At 34.4% G+C, this 18,314-nt stretch overlaps 2 protein-coding genes across 2 annotated transcripts in view; one reads left to right on the top strand and one right to left on the bottom strand.

Moving 5' to 3' along the window:
- Nucleotides 1-18,314, top strand: part of LOC123667933 (U-scoloptoxin(01)-Cw1a-like) — a 30,002-nt gene that overhangs the window by 10,279 nt on the left and 1,409 nt on the right. The window contains exons 2-3 of the mRNA XM_045601763.1: nt 10,447-10,558; nt 14,255-14,377. Of these exons, the coding sequence (XP_045457719.1) occupies nt 10,472-10,558; nt 14,255-14,377 (210 nt within the window). The 5' untranslated portion in view covers nt 10,447-10,471. The remainder of the gene's footprint in view (nt 1-10,446; nt 10,559-14,254; nt 14,378-18,314) is intronic.
- LOC123667932 lies at nt 15,357-17,834 on the bottom strand. The gene is made up of 2 exons (XM_045601761.1): nt 17,593-17,834; nt 15,357-17,136 (listed from the first exon to the last, which is right to left on the bottom strand). Exons 1-2 carry the CDS (start codon nt 17,685-17,687, stop codon nt 15,429-15,431), a joined length of 1,803 nt encoding a protein of 600 aa, XP_045457717.1. The 5' UTR covers nt 17,688-17,834; the 3' UTR covers nt 15,357-15,428.

The following is an 18,314-nucleotide window of genomic DNA, read 5'->3' as shown; positions in this document are numbered from 1 at the left end:
GTTGGCGGGTTCGATCCCCGCTCATGACAAACATTTGTATTGGCCATACAGGTGTTTGCCGTGGTCTGGGTGTTTGTGCAGTCCTTGTGGGTTTCCCCACCGTGCCTCGGAGAGCACGTTAAGCCCTCGGTCCCGGTTGTTATCATGTACACCTGATAGCGATCGTTACTCGTAGTAGGGAATATATCCGCCAACCCGCATTGGATCAGCGTGGTGGATTAAGCTCTGATCCTTCTCCTACATGGGGAAAGAGGCAGAGGCTGGGCATAGGCCCAGTAGTTGTGATATTACAGGCTGAAGCGTTATGTTATTTAAGAAGTTAGTGATCATTAAAAATAATTTTTATTATAATTTATTTTATGTATGATAGAAAATTGAAATTGGCCGTGAATACGCTTTCGAAAAATATACTTTTTTATATTATACTACCTGATCCCCGCAGTTTTACCCGCGTAAATTTGAGAAAAAAATCGCCCAAAAATATTATATACTCTATAGACCTTTTCAGGAAATGAACTACCCAACAAAAAAAAATCAATTGGTTAATTTTTTTTTAGTGTGAAAATCTTTCGTTGGCCTTGAGCAACAGGAAAAATAAATTAGCCGAATCGGCCGAGCCATTCTCAAGTTATGCGCTTAGCAACATTCATTTTTATTCATATAGATTACTATTAGTGTGTACAAGTCCTACTCAACGTGTAATTAGAATAATTTTCCGATTTATTTAGCGATAAACATCGAATCTAATAATGTGGGATGTACGAGTCTATTGTTTTTTTATAAAATAATAATTAAATTGTATTTGTGTTAATTAGTGCTGTGCATACATAATTAGGTATTTATTTTATTTTTTAAAGTTTTTAATTGTCACGCGAAGGATATAATTTAGTCGGTTTTAATCGATTTTAATAAAAATAGTATGTAAATATCTCCTCTTACTCGTGATTCATTCCGATTTCACTCGTATTTGTTTAGTTAAGAGTTAAATTATTAATTTATATATACATTATTAAATATCTAATACACTAAGATTAAATATTCCTAAAAACTTAACTGTTATTAATTTTTCTTTTTTTTAACTTAACTAAGTTTATTTTAAGTGTCGCACACATACATCGCATAGACATAAAATGACTGTCTGTAAACACTCCGAATTCAATTTTTTTTATACGTTAATTTTCCTATGATTCCTATGAAAAAAAAACCCACTTCAATTACATAGACAAGCAACACAACGTAATTAGGCTAAAAAATTCAAGTAAATACGCGTTGTTGAAGATAACTCAAATAGTAGCTAGCAAATCTCGATTAAATTTAAATTTTGCTACAAAACAAGCACCAGCTATCGATAAAAATAAAATTAATCAAAATCGGTACACCCAATGTAAAGTTATACGTTAAAAATAGTCAGGTTATTACTTGAAAAGTACTTGTTAGATCACAATTAAATGCAAATAAAATCACATGACACGCACCACCTTTCGATTAAAACAAAAATTATTGAAATCCCCACCCAGTTAAAAATTCTAAGGTAAAATACATTAACAAAAATAGTCGAGAACTTCCTCCTTTTTTGGAAGTCGGTTAAAAATAGTTCCCAATCATAAATATAACGTGGACTCGTAAAGTCATTGTCAAAAAAAAAATATTAATTGTTTCTTTCTATCTCTTTCTTTGCTATCTGTCTCTTGTTCTCTTGCTCAACAATGCGATTGTTTTAGTATTGTTTTGGCTTTATTATATGTCTTTTGTAAACGAATCCGTCATGTTGTTTGAGTAGCGTGATAATTGTACAGAATTAATGAAGACGCATCGTACAATACAGAGATGTGTAATTGAAATGTTTTTATTAATTAAGAATTTTTAATACTTTTTAGGGTTCCGTACCAACCGTTCCGGTAAAAACGGGACCCTGTTACTAAGACTTCGCTGTCTCTCCGTCCGTCTGTCTGTCACTAGGCTGTAACTCATGTTCTGCGATAGCTAGACAGTTGCATATTTTCACAAATTATGTATTTCTGTTGCCGCTATAACAACAAATAATAAAAACAAAATAAAATAAATATTTAAGGGAGGCTCCCATACAACAAACGCGATTTTTGCCTATTTTTGCTTGATATCAATTAATGGTAACAGGTAGGCACTTGAAATATTCACAAAATACTTAATTGTATATTTACTTTAATAATAAATAATCATATTATAATAAAAAAAATATTAGGGGGGGGGGGCTCTCATACAACAAAAGTTATTTTTTTGCCGCTTTTTGCCCGATATTAAAATCAGCACCAGGTAAACGCTTGAAATATTTACAAAATATTTAGTTTTATTCAACAATTCAATATTTTACAAAACATTTATTTATATTTAGTTTAGTCAATGGTACGGAACACTTCGTGCGTGAGTCCGACTCGCACTTGGCCATTCTTTCTTTCATAGACCACTATGGTGTCAAAAAAATGACCTGCCTAATGGCAAGTTATCTGGTAGGTCACAGTAGACTATGGATGACTGTGAATATGACAAGGTGTTCCTGACCCTACCCCCGCTGTGTTGTTTACCCGCATCCTTATTTAGCGCTGACTAGCTTATTCACCACAGGAACAGAATATTTGAGAGCGTTATTATTGGTCTATGGTCCTCTGTAAGGTTGACATTCCCAGTCGGGTACCTCAAAAAAAAATCCGTTACCATTCGCCTCACATTGACTGTATGGACGTTAGTATAATTTTTTTTATATAGATTTCTTTGAGAATGATTAATTTCACCTCTGACCGGGAAACCGTAGGATAATATATTGAAGTTGTATGCTTTTACTTAATACGATTAGCTGACATAAATTTGTCTTGTGATTTCAGAGTTTTATATTTTAATTACGTACTTGCCTCGATTTATATATATATATATATAGGCATATATATATATATATATATATATATATATATATATATATATATATATATATATATATATATATATATATATATATATATATATATATATATAATATATATATATAGGCGATTTATATATATATATGCCTATATATATATATATATATATATATATGTATATATATATATATATATATATATATATAGGCAATTTATATATATATATATATATATATATATATATCGAGGCAGGCAGTTAGGCTCTGTTATAGCTTTTATAACACAGAAAATTCCTGTTGTTATATAAAAATAGTTATGCAAATATAGGTCATAGGACATCAGCTAGTAAATAATATAATAAATAAATATCTATAACATACACACACGGTCGTCTGTTCCTATCGTAAGCAACATAATGCTTAGGTAACAGCCCGCTGATATTGCTACATATATATTTTGGATAAATACATTATAAATAATACTTATGTATAAATAAATATACATACACCCAGACTCGAGGCGGGAATCGAAGCCACAACCTCCGTATGGTCACTGCAAACTACTAGTCGTAACAGACAACAACTATCACGTTATGAAATTGGATAATTTTCTACAAGGAATTCAAGATACAGATATATCTACGTAATAAATGTCTGCCAGACACGGTTCATATTATTGACGATTTCCCACGAAACGCATTGCTTGTTTAATGTTTGCGTTTGTCTTTCTTTTTGTGTATCGTTGCAAATCTTACAAATCACTTGTTTTCCTCGGGAATGTGATAATTATAATAATTACGTGGTGTAAGAATGTGCTTAGAGGACAATATGATTGTTCCGTTTTGATATCATATGTATTTGACTTTGTCTTGTCGTTGGCGCAGTTTGCAAGATTTCCGTCTCGGTGGTATGGTACTGTAAGTTTTTGAGTCTTAGGAACAGACGACCGTATGTGTATGTTAGACGATATTTATTTTATAGTAATATTTAAAACACTTATAACTATATAATACTATCTGACAACCTTAAGAGGTAAGGATACCGGCTCTTTCTCCATACAAACGTAGTCGACTGTTTTCTGCCTGGTCTACACTAGATCAAATATTTTTGTAACAATTTTGTAAATATTTTTGTTTTGTTTTTCATATTCTCATTATCATAGGGAGTAGGAGTCTTCAAAAATTAGAAATAATGCCTAATTTTTTATACATTTTCAGACACTCATAAAAAAATACGAAAAAAACGAGAACAAAATATACAAAAACGAGAACAAAAAAAGAAAATAAAAAAAACGGCATGTTTTTGGGAAGAAAATAGTCGACCACGAAATGCTGTTTTGGTAAATAATTAGATACCTAAAACGGTCCGAGCTGCAGTTGCCCCGTTCTTGTCTCGTGGCGCGGCGGCGGCATACAGCGAGACTGGAACATTTTATTTAAATACCTATTTTTAAAAAAAAAAACTCGGGTACTCTTTCCTCTTAAGATATGTAGGAAATAATGTTAGCCAGATGTAAAAAAGTAAAGAATAATGTGATAATTAGTAATATACACATTAAGCATATTTAACTTTGACCTCAAAAAGGAGGAGTTTCTCAATTTGTCTGTATTTTTATTTGTGTTACCTCATAACTTTGTATTGGGTAGACCTGACCGATTTGGATGATTCTTGATTTTTAAACGACTGACAAGACGACGACGACAAAAAAGGAGGAGGTTACTCAATTCGACCTATATATATATATATATATATATATATATATTTTTTTTTTTTTTTTTAATGTATGTTCGGGGATAACTTCGTCGTTTATGAACCGATTTTAATAATTCTTTTTTGTTGGAATCCCTGGTGTGGTACTATGATAAGAAAACCAGGATCTGATGATGGGATCCCAGAGAAATCGAGGGAAAGAGGGAAACCCTTGAAAATCAACATAACTTTTTACTGGGTGTACTGATTTTGATGATTTTTTATTTAATCGAAAGCCGATGTTTATCGTGTGGTCACATTTAAATTTCATCGAGATCTGATTACAACTTTTGGAGTAATCTTTGATAATGCGTATTTACTTGACTATTTTTTCGTCTACCTACGTTGTATTACTTGTCAATATAATTGAAGTCGTTTTTTTCCCGTTTGCTTGCAAACACAATTATAATCGAAAAGTTTCACAAGTACTTTATGACATATAGAGATATGCGAATTAACTTGACTTTTTTTAAGCTACCTACGTCGTACGGAACCTCGATGCGTGAGTCCGACTCGCACTTGGCCGCAATTTTGTAAACTCAATAAAGATTTTACTAAAACTTATTTTGCTTGACCATCGGTAGTTATCAAATGGTGTTTTCATTAAAAAAAAAAAACATAAATGGACCGTCTTTTTCTTTATAAACAATTGTAATGAATAAAAAACTTTGTCTGCAGATTTTTGTAAATAAAAGTCTTCGAGGAATCGTTCCTTCCTTAACATGCTGTTAAAATTTATAACAATCAACGTATCGACCAAAAACAATAACAAAAATTGGTTGTCTGTATAGTTGGTTTACGGACGATAGTTTAACGTGACAACGTCATAACAAAACATCTCCTCGGACGCACAGGCCAATCGAGTGGAAGAGAGATAGATATTAAGGGTACAATTAGCCATCCTTTTTCGTGTATACAGCCGGCGTTCATCGATTTATTAGACGTTGTCACGTCAAAAATATTTGGTATATTTTTGACGTGACAACATTTGACTAGCCTTTTGGCGCAGTTGACGATACATTTATTTTTCCCTCCAATCTTTATTGACAAGTTCATTGCCAATCACGCGACGTCACGTGATCGTGTTGATATTCAATTTGGCCCATCACGTTGTCGCGTAGTGTCCACAATTTGTATAAAGATTCTTACGCTAACCATAGCTTTATTGTGTCTAATCCCTTATCTAAATCCAAGACCAGCATAAGCCTATCTTGCAAACTGTTCGACGAGCGAAAAAGGAAAAGGTTACTCAGTTCGACCGTACATATATATATATGTGTACGGGTGTTGGAAAGATATCCCATGATAAGAAAACCAGGATCTGATGATGGAGTCCTGGGGAAATCGAGGGAAACCCTCTAAAATCGTAGTGACGACTAGTGTACTTGTCTATGTAATTAAAGTTGGTTTTTTTTCGTTTGCGAGCAAACAAATCATCTTAAATTCTTTTCATGACATTCATAACAGCTTAAACAAAGGCTTATCAAAAGACAGTTGTTGTAATTGAAACGATTCGATTTAAAAGGAAAAAAAATCTTAACTTAAATATATATTGCATTTAAAATTAAATTACAAAACAACAACTTTTTAATTGTCTTTAATGACATACAAAATATAATAATGTTTATGAATCGATAAAATTTTAATTGTACTTATGTGTAAAAAAGTTATAGAATCTGGGTCAATGTTACAAGATCGCGGTGAGAGGATCTTTATTTATTTTGAAATACCAATGAAAAGTAAACTACACTTACATAAAAAATATAATTGTTTTTGCAGGCAAACGAAAAAAAACCGACTTCAATTATATCGACAAGTAATACAACGTAGGTAGACGAAAAAATAGTCAAGTAAATATGCTTTATCAAAGATTACTCAAAAAGTTGTTATCAGATCTTGATGAAATTTAAATGTGACCACACGATAAACATCAGCTTTCGATTAAATTAAAAATAATCAAAATCAGTACACCCAGTAAAAAATTTAGCGGTATAATACAACGTAGGTCGACGAAAAAATAGTCAAGTAAAAACGCATTATTAGATATAACTCGGAAAGTGGTTGTAGGTTCTCAAATAAATTTAAATGGGACCAAATGACACATGCCACCTGTCGATAAAAAAAAATCTGTTGAAATAGGTCCACCCAGTCAAAAGTTCTGAAGTAACAAACATAAAAAAAATACAGTCGAATTGAGAACCTCCTCATTTTTTGGGAGTCGGTTAAAAAGTGACCGGAGTTTCATAATGTTTCGTACACAGCGTGGGATTTTGATGCGATCTCAGTGTAACAAGTGACCTGGTTCTATGGTAATCAGGCGAAAAATATTTTTTTTTTCTTAACGACCGCTTATATTTTTCACGCGATTACTATCGTATCGTGTTTAGTAATATTGTTATGTTTGTCTGTGATGCGTAACTGTGTTGCGTGCGTTTTTGTAATTTTCGATATTTTAAACCGGCTTAAAATAAAAGGAATCTCAAATCGATTGTATTTTTTATGTGCGCTAATCGTAACTTTTTACTTGGTGGACTGATATTGATGATTCCTTTTTTAAAAGCTGGTGTTTGTCATGTGATCCAATTTTAATCGAAAGTCTGAGAAGTTGTTTTTTTTTTTTGGAGTAATAATCCTTATGAATCGATTTTCATATAAGGCCACCGGTATGAAAAAAATATGAGGAGTAATATCTACTGAACGAATGACTTCGTTACGTTTTTGTTAACGCCATCTATCGGAACCTACGTTACGACATTTTCTAATCTATTGGGTTCTAATAGAAGGCGTTATCTGATTCGTTTATTTACCATTTAATATGGTGAATAGTATATTCTAAATGAAAAAAATAACCTCCTATGAATGACCTTGGAACTTAAAAAGCCGACCGGTGGCGGGATAACCATCCAACTGCTGGGTTTGAAATACACAGGCCGAAGACGGGCAGCAGCGTCTTCGGTGTGACAAAGCCAATACTGCGGTCACCAACCCGCCTGCCCAGCGTGGTGACTATGGGCAGGACATATCAGTTCACGTTATTTTAGGCGTTAACTTGTGGAGGCCTATGACCAGCAGTGGACTGTATAGGCTGTAATGATGAACCTCCTATGATAACTATAATTCAATCACAACTCAGCCTGTAACATCCCACTGCTGGGATAGGTCTCTTTCTGCATGTAGGAAAAGATCAAATTGTTCAAATATTTCTTTACGGTTTGGAAGTCTGTCCATGTGGGTCTCCCCACCGTGCCTTGTAGAACACGTGAAATATTTCTTTATGGCTTGGATGTCTGTCCATGTGGGTCTTCCCACCAACTTCGAAGAGCACGTTAAGTTTCGGTTGTTATCATAAACACCTGATAGCGATCGTTACTCATAGTATGAAATATGTGCCAACCGGTAGTGAACTAGCGCGGTGGATCAAGCTTAAATCCTTCCCCTACGAGGGCTATGCCCAGCTGTGGGATATTACAGACTGAATCGTAGTCGTACAAGTAAGTCTGTACTTCTGGCTACGTATAGACACAAGTTCGTAACAAAACGACTTTACATGATTTTGTACAGTTTAGGTCAAAGCAGATTTTAATGATTATTCGCGAGAAAGTAATACACTATTTAATTAATTGTTTACTTACTCGTAATATGAGTTTCAGAATATAAGTTCTACGGAAAGAAAACAAAACAGTTTAAGCACTCGTTTTAAAATTTTCAGTAAACCATTTAATAATTTTATTTGTATAATCTTGTACTGAGTTATAAAATTTAATTTTAATAAATTTAATGGTAATTGTTAAACCGATTGTGAACGTTTGTGGACAATTTTTGCACAATAACGCCCTGCAATAGCAATATTCTGCATAATATTAAAATTATTTAATAGCTAAAGTGTATTTGGTTCAAGGCTATTTAAACAATAGCGATTTAGTGATAAATTTATGATGATTTGCGATTTTAACCGACGTCAATGATGAGTTTTTCAATTAAACTCAAATAAGATAGGTCACAGCAGGAAATTTCTCAGCTCAAAACACATACACATAATCAAACATATAATACTGTTTTCAAGCATTTTTGTGTTCCCGTGGTGAGTAAGGTGACCAGAGCTCCTGGGGGGAATTAGGGATAGGGTTGGCAACGCGTTTGCGATGCTTCTGGTGTTCCAGACGTGTCTACAAGCTGCGATAATCGCTTGCCATCAGGTAAGCCGTACGCTTGTTTACCGATCTAGTTGTACTTATATTAAAAAAAAAAAGTTATTTTAAGTGAAGCCGGGTATGATTTGTCGTATGTTAGCTATGCGAACATACACAGCATCTCATTTCCTCAACAATCAAATCTCAAACACAGCTCATGTTGAGTTTTTGTTATATTTTCAACGAACAATGAATGAATTAATTTCATTGTTTTATAATTTTACCACAATTTTGTTTAAGTAATAACAAATCGTAGTTAGTAATTACGATATGAGCATTGTATTCTTGTTTCGTACAGAGTTGTGTAGACGTGAGTTTCGAAGGATTTTGACAAATAATAAAAAAAAAGAAAAACTGTGTAAAAATTTCGAAGGTCAGTCACTACTTATTCTATCAATTTATTTTATGCTTTATTGCAAATACAATAGGATCTGGTTTTGTTGAAACCAAATGAAAACACAAAATAAATTATGGAGTTTTTAATCTATCAAGGGTTTATGTTAGGGATGACGTCATGCATCTGTGCATAGTTCCTATTTTTTCTCGGACGCACCAAAAAGGAACAGTAAAATAAAATACATTTTCTGGACTCCTTTCTAACTTTTATCACATGTGTGGTTCATGGACAGTTATCCCATAATATTAATGATCCATGTAAGCCGTTGTTCCAAACCGCCACATTTCAACATAATTATTTCGATTTAAATGAAAATAGATTTTTTATGTATTATTTCAACTAGTCAACACGTGCAAGCAATAAATTCCGAAAAACTTTTTTGTTTTGCACATCTCTTCATCAGTCCAACTGCTGGCTTTGAAATACACAGGCCGAAGATGGACAGCAGCGTCTTCGGTGCGACAAAGCCAGGCCTGCGGTCACCAACCCGCCTGCCCAGCGTGGTGACTGTGCAACAAATGAGTTCACGCCATTTTTGGCGCGAACTGGTTGAGGCCTATGTCAAGTCAGTGGACTGCGATAGGCCGAAGTGTTATGTTGGCACCAACTTGGATAATTCTTTTTTATGTATTCGTTATTCTCATGATAAAGTATAATAAAGATGTGTGGATTTAGTGACGCTGTATTTCATGCATGATAATATCAATTTTATAATAAAACCCACAGTCTTTTTTTAAAGAGTACCAGCGGTGTTTCTCGCCAATTCATCTTTTTAGAATGTACATTCCGAAACTTCACTTTTAACTATTATATAATTGATTAATTAAGACAATTATTATATTAATTTGTTAAATGACAAACCAAAGAGGTTTTGGAGGCAACCTTAATAACACAATCTCCGATTTTTATTTTAAACGTTTATATAAAAGAAAATTGATGGAAAATATTAACGAAAACTAAAATAAATAATAGTCAAAAAAACACGCTTTTATAGCTAATCGAACTAAAAAGTAGAAATAAAAAAAAAACAAAGAGTTTATATTGCAGTAGTAGAAGATCGAACAATCAATCATAATTAATTACTTCAAAATAAAATTATAATAAAATTTATACTTACCCCAACCAACCATACAACCCAAGCTAATAAAAGCGCGGTAAAAATATAATGATAAGGTAATAAATAATATATGTTTAATTTTAATATTTTCTTGTTGCAGATTTGACATTCAAGGTGTAATAGCCATGTCGGGATTAAGGATGTGTGGTGTCAAGCTGAGCTCGGTGGGACTCCTGGCTGTCCTGCTATACCTGATAGATACATCAAGAGCTGTGAGTACATACATTATCTATTGGTCCCAAAAATACTAGGATTTTTTTGAAACTCGTTAAGGCCGAATAACCCTTATGTCGAAAAAAAAGGCTTCCAATTCATTCCTGAAATAAAAAAATGCGTGCGTACAAAGTAAACATCTCGGAAGTGAAACTAATTGTTAGGTCTGAAAAAAACATTGCCGTTTCATCAAAACGTTGCCGTTTCATCCGTAAAAAAATTACCCTCAAGAAATTTCACTTCAAAAAATTATCCTCTATTCAGACAAATGAGGATGTTTAATGAGGCGAGAATCCATTTTCGCCGAACTGTCTCTTGTTCATATTGTTTGACTAATAACTTGTAAGCTTTGGCTGATATTCCGCGAATAGTTTGGCAAGTACACAATTGGTTGTCAAAGCAGATTAAATGTAAGAAAGTCTCAACATTCCTTTGTTTCATTTCTAAGCTCTTCATCCACGTTGATTTGAGGAATAGTCTTCCTTCTTCTTAAAGCATACCTAACTTTCCTTTTTAAATAGTTTAAATTTTTTAGTTGCAGATGCCGGTAGAGCAAGCAATTATCTATAAAATTATACATAATTTATGTAGAGTAATTGTGAGGTTTTTTTTTCTAAAAAGCCAAACATGTTAAACCTTAGCGTATTAATATATATGATGATAATAATAATACTCTATACGTACTTCACAATAGATATAAGAATTATTGTAACATCAAGTTTTGTCAAATCAATTTATAGCATTCAACATTCATCATTTGTAACTAATTAAACGCACTGTCAAAATAATTATGACGGCGCTTGAACCATAATTAACTGATAACGTACGTGTATACAGATGGCTTAACAGGGACTTTAAATAAAAACCCTTAAGACATTGGTAGAAGTTTATGGTAATTGCACCCGTGTTAATTTGAGGGAAATAATAGCCTTCCTTGGTGAATAGGCTACGCAACACAAAAATAATTTTTCAATTCGGATGAGGAGTTCCTAAGATTAGCACGTTTAAACAAACTTTTAATCGCTTCAGCCTGTAATATCCCACTGCTGGGCATAGGCCTCTTTCCCCATGTAGGAGAAGGATCAGAGCTTAATCTATCACGCTGCTACCAATGCGGGTTGGCTGATATATTCCCTCCTATGAGTAACGATCGCTATCAGGTGTACATGATAACAACCGGGACAGACGGCGTAGCGTGCTCTCCGAGGCACGGTGGGGAGACCCACTAGGACTGCACAAACACCCAGACCACGGCAAACACCCGTATGGCCAATACAAATGTTTTTCATGAGCGGGGGTCGAACCCGCAACCGCCAGCGCAACAGGTACAATCCATGGCTGTGACCGGTGCGCCAACGCGGTGTCAACAGCTTTTAAGCTTTAGAATATTAGCACTGAATCACTCCAATTTATTCTTAACTAGCTGCCCGGACAGACTTCGTTCTGTCAAAAGTTAATAGTAAACATTTTTTTAGGAGCATACAAAAAAAAATAAATTAACTGAAATGGTCGAGCCATTATCGAGCTATGCGCTTCATCATTTACAGCCTATACATTCCACTGCTGGACATAGGCCTCCACAAGTTTACGCCAAAAATAACGTGAACTCATGTGTTTTGCCCATAGTCACCACGCTGGGCAGGCGGGTTGGTGACCGCAGTACTGGCTTTGTCGCACCGAAGACGCTGCTGCCCGTCTTCGGCCAGTGTATTTCAAAGCCAGCATTTGGATGGTTATCCCGCCATCGGTCGGCTTCTTAAGCTCCAAGGTGGTTGTGGAACCTTGTTATCCCTTAGTCGCCTCTTACGACACCCACGGGAAGAGAGGGGGTGGCTAAATTCTTTAGTGCCGTAGCCACACAGCAGTAGAGCTATGCGCTTAGCAACATTCATTTTTATTTATATAGATTTCCAATTAATATAATTTGATAAGATCGTATATTCTTCCGTAAAATAACAGCGCAGAGGAATGTCACTGTTATCAGTTAAATCTCACGCTTGATGGATCAAGTAAATTGATCTAGGTTAGGTTCTAAGTTACCTAGTACTAAATATCTTGGACATTGAACACGAGATGGTGACTTACCTTCGAATTGTTTATTAAAATGACTAATAAATTGATAGCGTGTTCTTTTATTAAGGCTGTTTATCTGGAGCAGGCAAGATTCATCTAACATCTTTATTTATACACACATTTCAGTCTATTGCAGTCCACTGCTGGACATAGGCCTCCACAAGTTCACACCATTAACGGCTTGAACTTACGTGTGCCCATAGTCACCACACTAGGCAGGAGCGTTGGTGACCGCAGGGCTGCTTTGTCGCACCGAAGACGCTGCTGCCCGTCTTCGGCCTGTGTATTTCAAAGCCAGCAGTTGGATAGTTATCCCGTCATCGGTTGGCTTTTTAAGTTCCAAGGAACTGTGTTATCCCTTAGTCGCCTCTTACGACACCCACAGGAAGAGAGGAGGTGGCTATATTCTTTACTGCCACAACCACACACACAAGTTTCGAGTTTGATCGAAGTAAAGACAAACCGGATCTGTAGTCACTTAAAAAAAACGTGTAATCTATTTATATATTATTATATATAATGGTTCAATACAATAGATAAGTATAAATGTATGTCTATTTGTAACGTAATTAAAGTCATGTAATTTCTACCAATTATATGTTTTTATTGATGTCACATCTAATCGTTTTTAGAGAAATAATTTATAGCAGTAATTACGTTCACGACATCAACGCTGACTACTTTTTAATTATTACAATTAGATGAGATTATATTAAACCAATTTATTTATAATATTGCATACTTATAATTAACAATACCTGGGAACCGCCGCGTCATACACGTATGTCTTTCTAATCATCATCATCATCATCATCATCATCATCATCATTACAGCCTATACAGTCCACTGCTGGACATAGGCCTCCACAAGTTCACGCCAAAAACAACATGAACTCATGTGTTTTGCCCATAGTCACCACGCTGGGCAAGCGGGTTGGTGACCGCAGGGCTGGCTTTGTCCCACCGAAGACGCTGCTGCCCATTTTCGGCCTGTGTATTTCAAAGCCAGCAGTTGGATGGTTATCCCGCCACCGGTCGGCTTTTTAAGTCTTTCTAATATCAAATAAATAATTATATTTGCTCGCTAACGAAAAAAACCGACTTCAATTACAAACGTAGTAATCAGATCTCGATTAAATGAGACTACATGACAAGCATCAGTTATCGATTAAAACCAGAATCATCAAAACCACTACGTTATACGATAGTTCGAAACGTAGTAACTTCTAGTAGCGCCATCTATCGGAATCCTATTGGCTTCCGATGGATAGCGTAACAATGACGCATACGCACCGCTAAATAAGTACAAGGTTATCAAAGATTACTCATTATAACTTGATCAAATCTAAAAAGAATCATGAACATCGGTATATCTAGTGAAAAGTTATGGGGTATAATACAAACGTAGCTCGACGAAAAAATAATCGAGCAAATACGCATTATATAACTTGAAAAGAACTTGTTAGATATCAATTAAATTTAAATGAGACTACATGACTAACACCACCTTTCGACTAAAAAAGGAATCATCGAAATTGAGAACGTCTTCTTTTTTCGACGTCCGTTAAAAATAAGTCCATTATATTAACATTTATCCTAAAAAAATTTAATAAAATTTTCAGGCTTTAGATGGCTACGTTCCCGGACAAGATTATCCTGATTTCGAAGAAGTTCCGAAGGGCCTCTCGTTCACCTGCGCGGATAAGATACCCGGATACTACGCGGATACGGAAACTAACTGTCAAGTAATATACATTTACATATATGACCGATATCCAGTTCTATTTGCCAAACTTATTGATAAGCAAACAAATTAATTGATATATTTTGTAAGTAGGAACTACGTTCTAGCATAATAGTGCGTAGTTAGTTACCATTGTTGGTAGTGAGTAGGTTTCCCTTTTTATAATGAAATTATTTATACAATTAATGGTGTCTATTATGTTTCCGACTGCGCAACGTAAACGTCTCCTAACGTATTATAAAATCACAGAAACAATTTCCAATTGTCTCAACATTTTAAAGTGTTTATCAAAACGAAATTTAAAGATAAGGCGTATAATTCGGTGCAGGATCACATAGTTGATGGGTGGACTTAGTGATGCTGTATTTCATGCAAGATATTACTAATTTTGTACTAAAACACAGTTTATATATTATTTTCAAAAGAGTAACTGCGGAGTTTCTTGCCGATTCTTCTCTGCAGAATATACATTCCGAATCGGTAATAGCTTTACTTTTAAATATAATAATGACTTTAAAATTTAAAATTGAGGGGTATAAAATCAAAGGCAGCTAAATCCATTTCCGATAATTTTTCACAAACAAAAAAAAAAGCTTTATTTTTACCACAAACTGGCAACATTGTATGAACAAAACTCATAATAAGTAGTGGGGAAATTAGAACTTGATGAATAGCACACTGAAAGACCACAGCTACGGGTTATTTTTCTGTTGAATAAATTAAAATGGAGTTAGCTGTATTTGTTACCAACTTTTGGATATAGCTAAGTTTGATTATGACATAAGTGGATATGGCTGGGTTTGTTTCTAATAATAATCCAGTCACGTGACAAAAATAGTGATGTATTAAACACACCAAAAGATAAAATAAGTTTATTTATATGTTTAATTATATCACTAATTCTAATAAGTCGTTGTATTATTATAAGAAATAAAAGGTGTTTATGACATTAAAGCGAAGTAAAACAATAAACAAACACATTTTAATTATGAAATTACAATTTTTTATTCATGAAAAAATTTGTTTCAGTAAAGTTTTGCCTTATCTTTAACTTACACCCGTATACCACACTCTTCGTCTTGAGAGCCCATCTCACAATCAATTTCTTCGGTGGGTTCTTCATCTTCATCGATTTGAACACTCAACACGTTTGTGTAGAACTGCAATTGTTGCAGTTCTGCCCAATTTTCGCCATAATGCTTTGTTAATAGCTGCTTAACATCTCGTAATTTAAGGCTTTTCACCACCACGCCTTTCGTAATAATAGATGGTTTTATCATCTCGGTTGTTTTGCCAGCTTTGCAGATGGTCTTTGATACTCCAGTATCGGAGTTATAGAAAACTTCCCCACGCACCAACACATTTTCTCGGGTTTTAGACCTCTTTAAGATGAATCGTTTGCACTGCGATATTTTGAAATGAAACTGAGCAGTTGTTTTCAAAACTTGCAGTACGCATGTTTTCCAGTCGTAAATGGGTACGCTTGTCAGTTCCGTAATGGTGGCGTATTTGCCAATAATGTCAATGTACTCCGAAGGCGATGTGATAACTTCTTTTTTCCGTATTTCTTTTTCGATGTTCCCAAAAACTCTATCGGCAGGCATGTATGAATGACCGGTAACTGGAAATACCAGCTCAATTTTGTTAATAGATTTGTTATCCAATAGCCATCGACAGCACATAGCTAGCATTGAGCTATTTTTATTCTGACCTCCACATCCATCTGCTATCAGACGGATGTGACTGACGTTTGTGAAGTCGCTTTTATTTAATCGGTCGTAAACGGCGGAAGCTATTTCATTTGCACTTTTAGCAAATTCATTCTCGGTCCATGTATAGGCAAACGACGTATCTTTATTTAACGGATCTTTGGAAGATCCTCGAATCATTGCAAAGTTATACAGGTAAAGTTGTCTGCTATAGTAACAACTTTGATCCGGCAGTTTAGGCAGAACTAAGTTCTTTTGGCAATCAAAAGAAAACGTTGCCATTCCTTCCTTTTTCTCTCTGAGCATGTTAAAGAATGCGCGTGCCTTAAGTCTGTGTATTCTTTTTTCTGTCATCAGGTTAACTTTTACCGATTGATCATTTTCAGTTTTAATTTTTTCACTCAATTCAATACATTTCGAACAGACATCGGTTCTCGGTGTTCCGAAACTCAGGTTAAAATCTGCGTTAAAGATAAACCTGAAGTACGAAGATTTCACAGTACTGTCAGGGTTTTGAGACTTGTATAACTTATACAATTTATTGATGTTGAGCTCGCTTGGGAGATATTTACGCTGTTGCGTTGAACTTCGGCAATAATGTGATTCGACACATTTCAACGATTTTATAAATTCACGGACAGATTGTCTTTTAGCGGCATACTTCTGGGTCTTACGGTCGCCACCCCTTTTTTCGTCAGGAAGTTTTCCTGTGGTAAAGAAATTCTGCATCACAAACTGCACACGATATTTTTTTATTCCAAGTGTATTCAAAAACACTTGTTGGCATACTGGCACAATTTTTTTTTGGGCATATATAGCATACTTTATGGTATATTCTCTGCATTTCCTGACATTTTTTGTAGGCCGCCTGCGACATGTTTTTTTTATAGTACAGCATTTTAGTATTAATGCATCCTGTTTAGCTTTCAATGGTGTTGCGTAGAACCTGTCATGGAATTTTTGTAGATCTCGTACTTTTAATTTCTTACACTGGTAAGTTTTTGTGTCGTGATTACAGGTAATCGGTTCCGGTAAACTGTGCGATGAGTACCTGTAAAAAATACTTTGAGTCAACACTATAGGTAATATAATTCAGATATACTCTGGCCACTCTGGGCTACCCAATGGTCCAGTAATGTAGCTAAATATTGATTAGATTCGATTAATTTCTTGATGTTAGTGAAATTACATGTCGAAAAAATAATGAATTACAGAATAACATAGTATATACTCAGATATTTTTTTATATAATCGGTAGGTACCTACTCATAAATTTTTATAAAGTTTAAGTTTTTATATAGTTTTTTGCAGTACGAGGTAATATTGTATGGATCTACTTTAATTTTGCTCGTTCGATTTTACTAGCTTACATACTTAACTTGGGCATGGGTGGAATTTTTTAGCTCTAAATAGGTTTTTAAAATACTTAACTTCACCAAACGGGTAATACTATCTTCCAAAATGTCGACAACAAAAATATTGAAGCACATCACTAGCGAGTACTAACCTCTCTTTTTTTGCCAAATTTGCTTTCCATTTCTCTGGTAATTTTGGACGTTTTCTGGACTTCCCCGGTAACGCTTCTGTTACAGGCACCTCCATTATACCTTTAATTAAGTGTTCCACTACGTTTTTCTATTCAAGCTTCCAAAATAACAATGAATTTGAATTAATTTAATAAGACACGTTCGAGCTCGACAGTATGCGGACGGCCATTTTGAATGAAGGACAATGAAGCTCTCTTATTGGTCGTTTGCAACTTTAGCTGTGTTTGATTCTCACTAACCTGGATTTAGCTACCTTTGTTATTAAATGGATTTTTCCAATGAGATTTGTGAGCGATTTAGCTGCCTTTGATACATAAAGATTGTCGAAACTAGTAGCAATTTGTTAGACGCATACAATGACATTCACAACTCAAAAATTACAAAAAGTGGATTTAGCTGCCTTTGATTTTATACCCCTCAATTATACTTATTTTTTATTTTGATTTTGTAAGTTTTGTAGATATAGTATCGTAAAAATACCTAATACTATTATATATTATGTAAACGTAAGTTTGTTTGTACGCTTTCACGCGAAAACTACTTAACCGCTCATCAAGAAACTTTGTACATATATTCTTGGAGGTATGCGAATGAAGTAAAATAGAATACTTTTTATTAAAAAAAAATTCAATACAAGCGTATTCGCGGTTAAAAGCTAGTCTTATATAAAATTCAGTTGAAT

This window comes from Melitaea cinxia, chromosome 29 (assembly GCF_905220565.1).
Source record: "Melitaea cinxia chromosome 29, ilMelCinx1.1, whole genome shotgun sequence".
Taxonomy (NCBI): Eukaryota; Metazoa; Arthropoda; class Insecta; order Lepidoptera; family Nymphalidae; genus Melitaea; species Melitaea cinxia.
The sequence above is the reverse complement of the archived record's forward strand: the minus strand, read 5'-3'. Positions and strand labels throughout refer to the sequence as shown.

Bases quoted from the DNA above. Each gene is read 5' to 3' on its own strand.
- LOC123667932 (XM_045601761.1), bottom strand. From the start codon at position 17,687: ATGGAGGTGCCTGTAACAGAAGCGTTACCGGGGAAGTCCAGAAAACGT. The intron at 17,137-17,592 runs GTTAGTACTCGC...TATTTTTTACAG, and splicing joins AATTTGGCAAAAAAAGAGAG to GTACTCATCGCACAGTTTAC.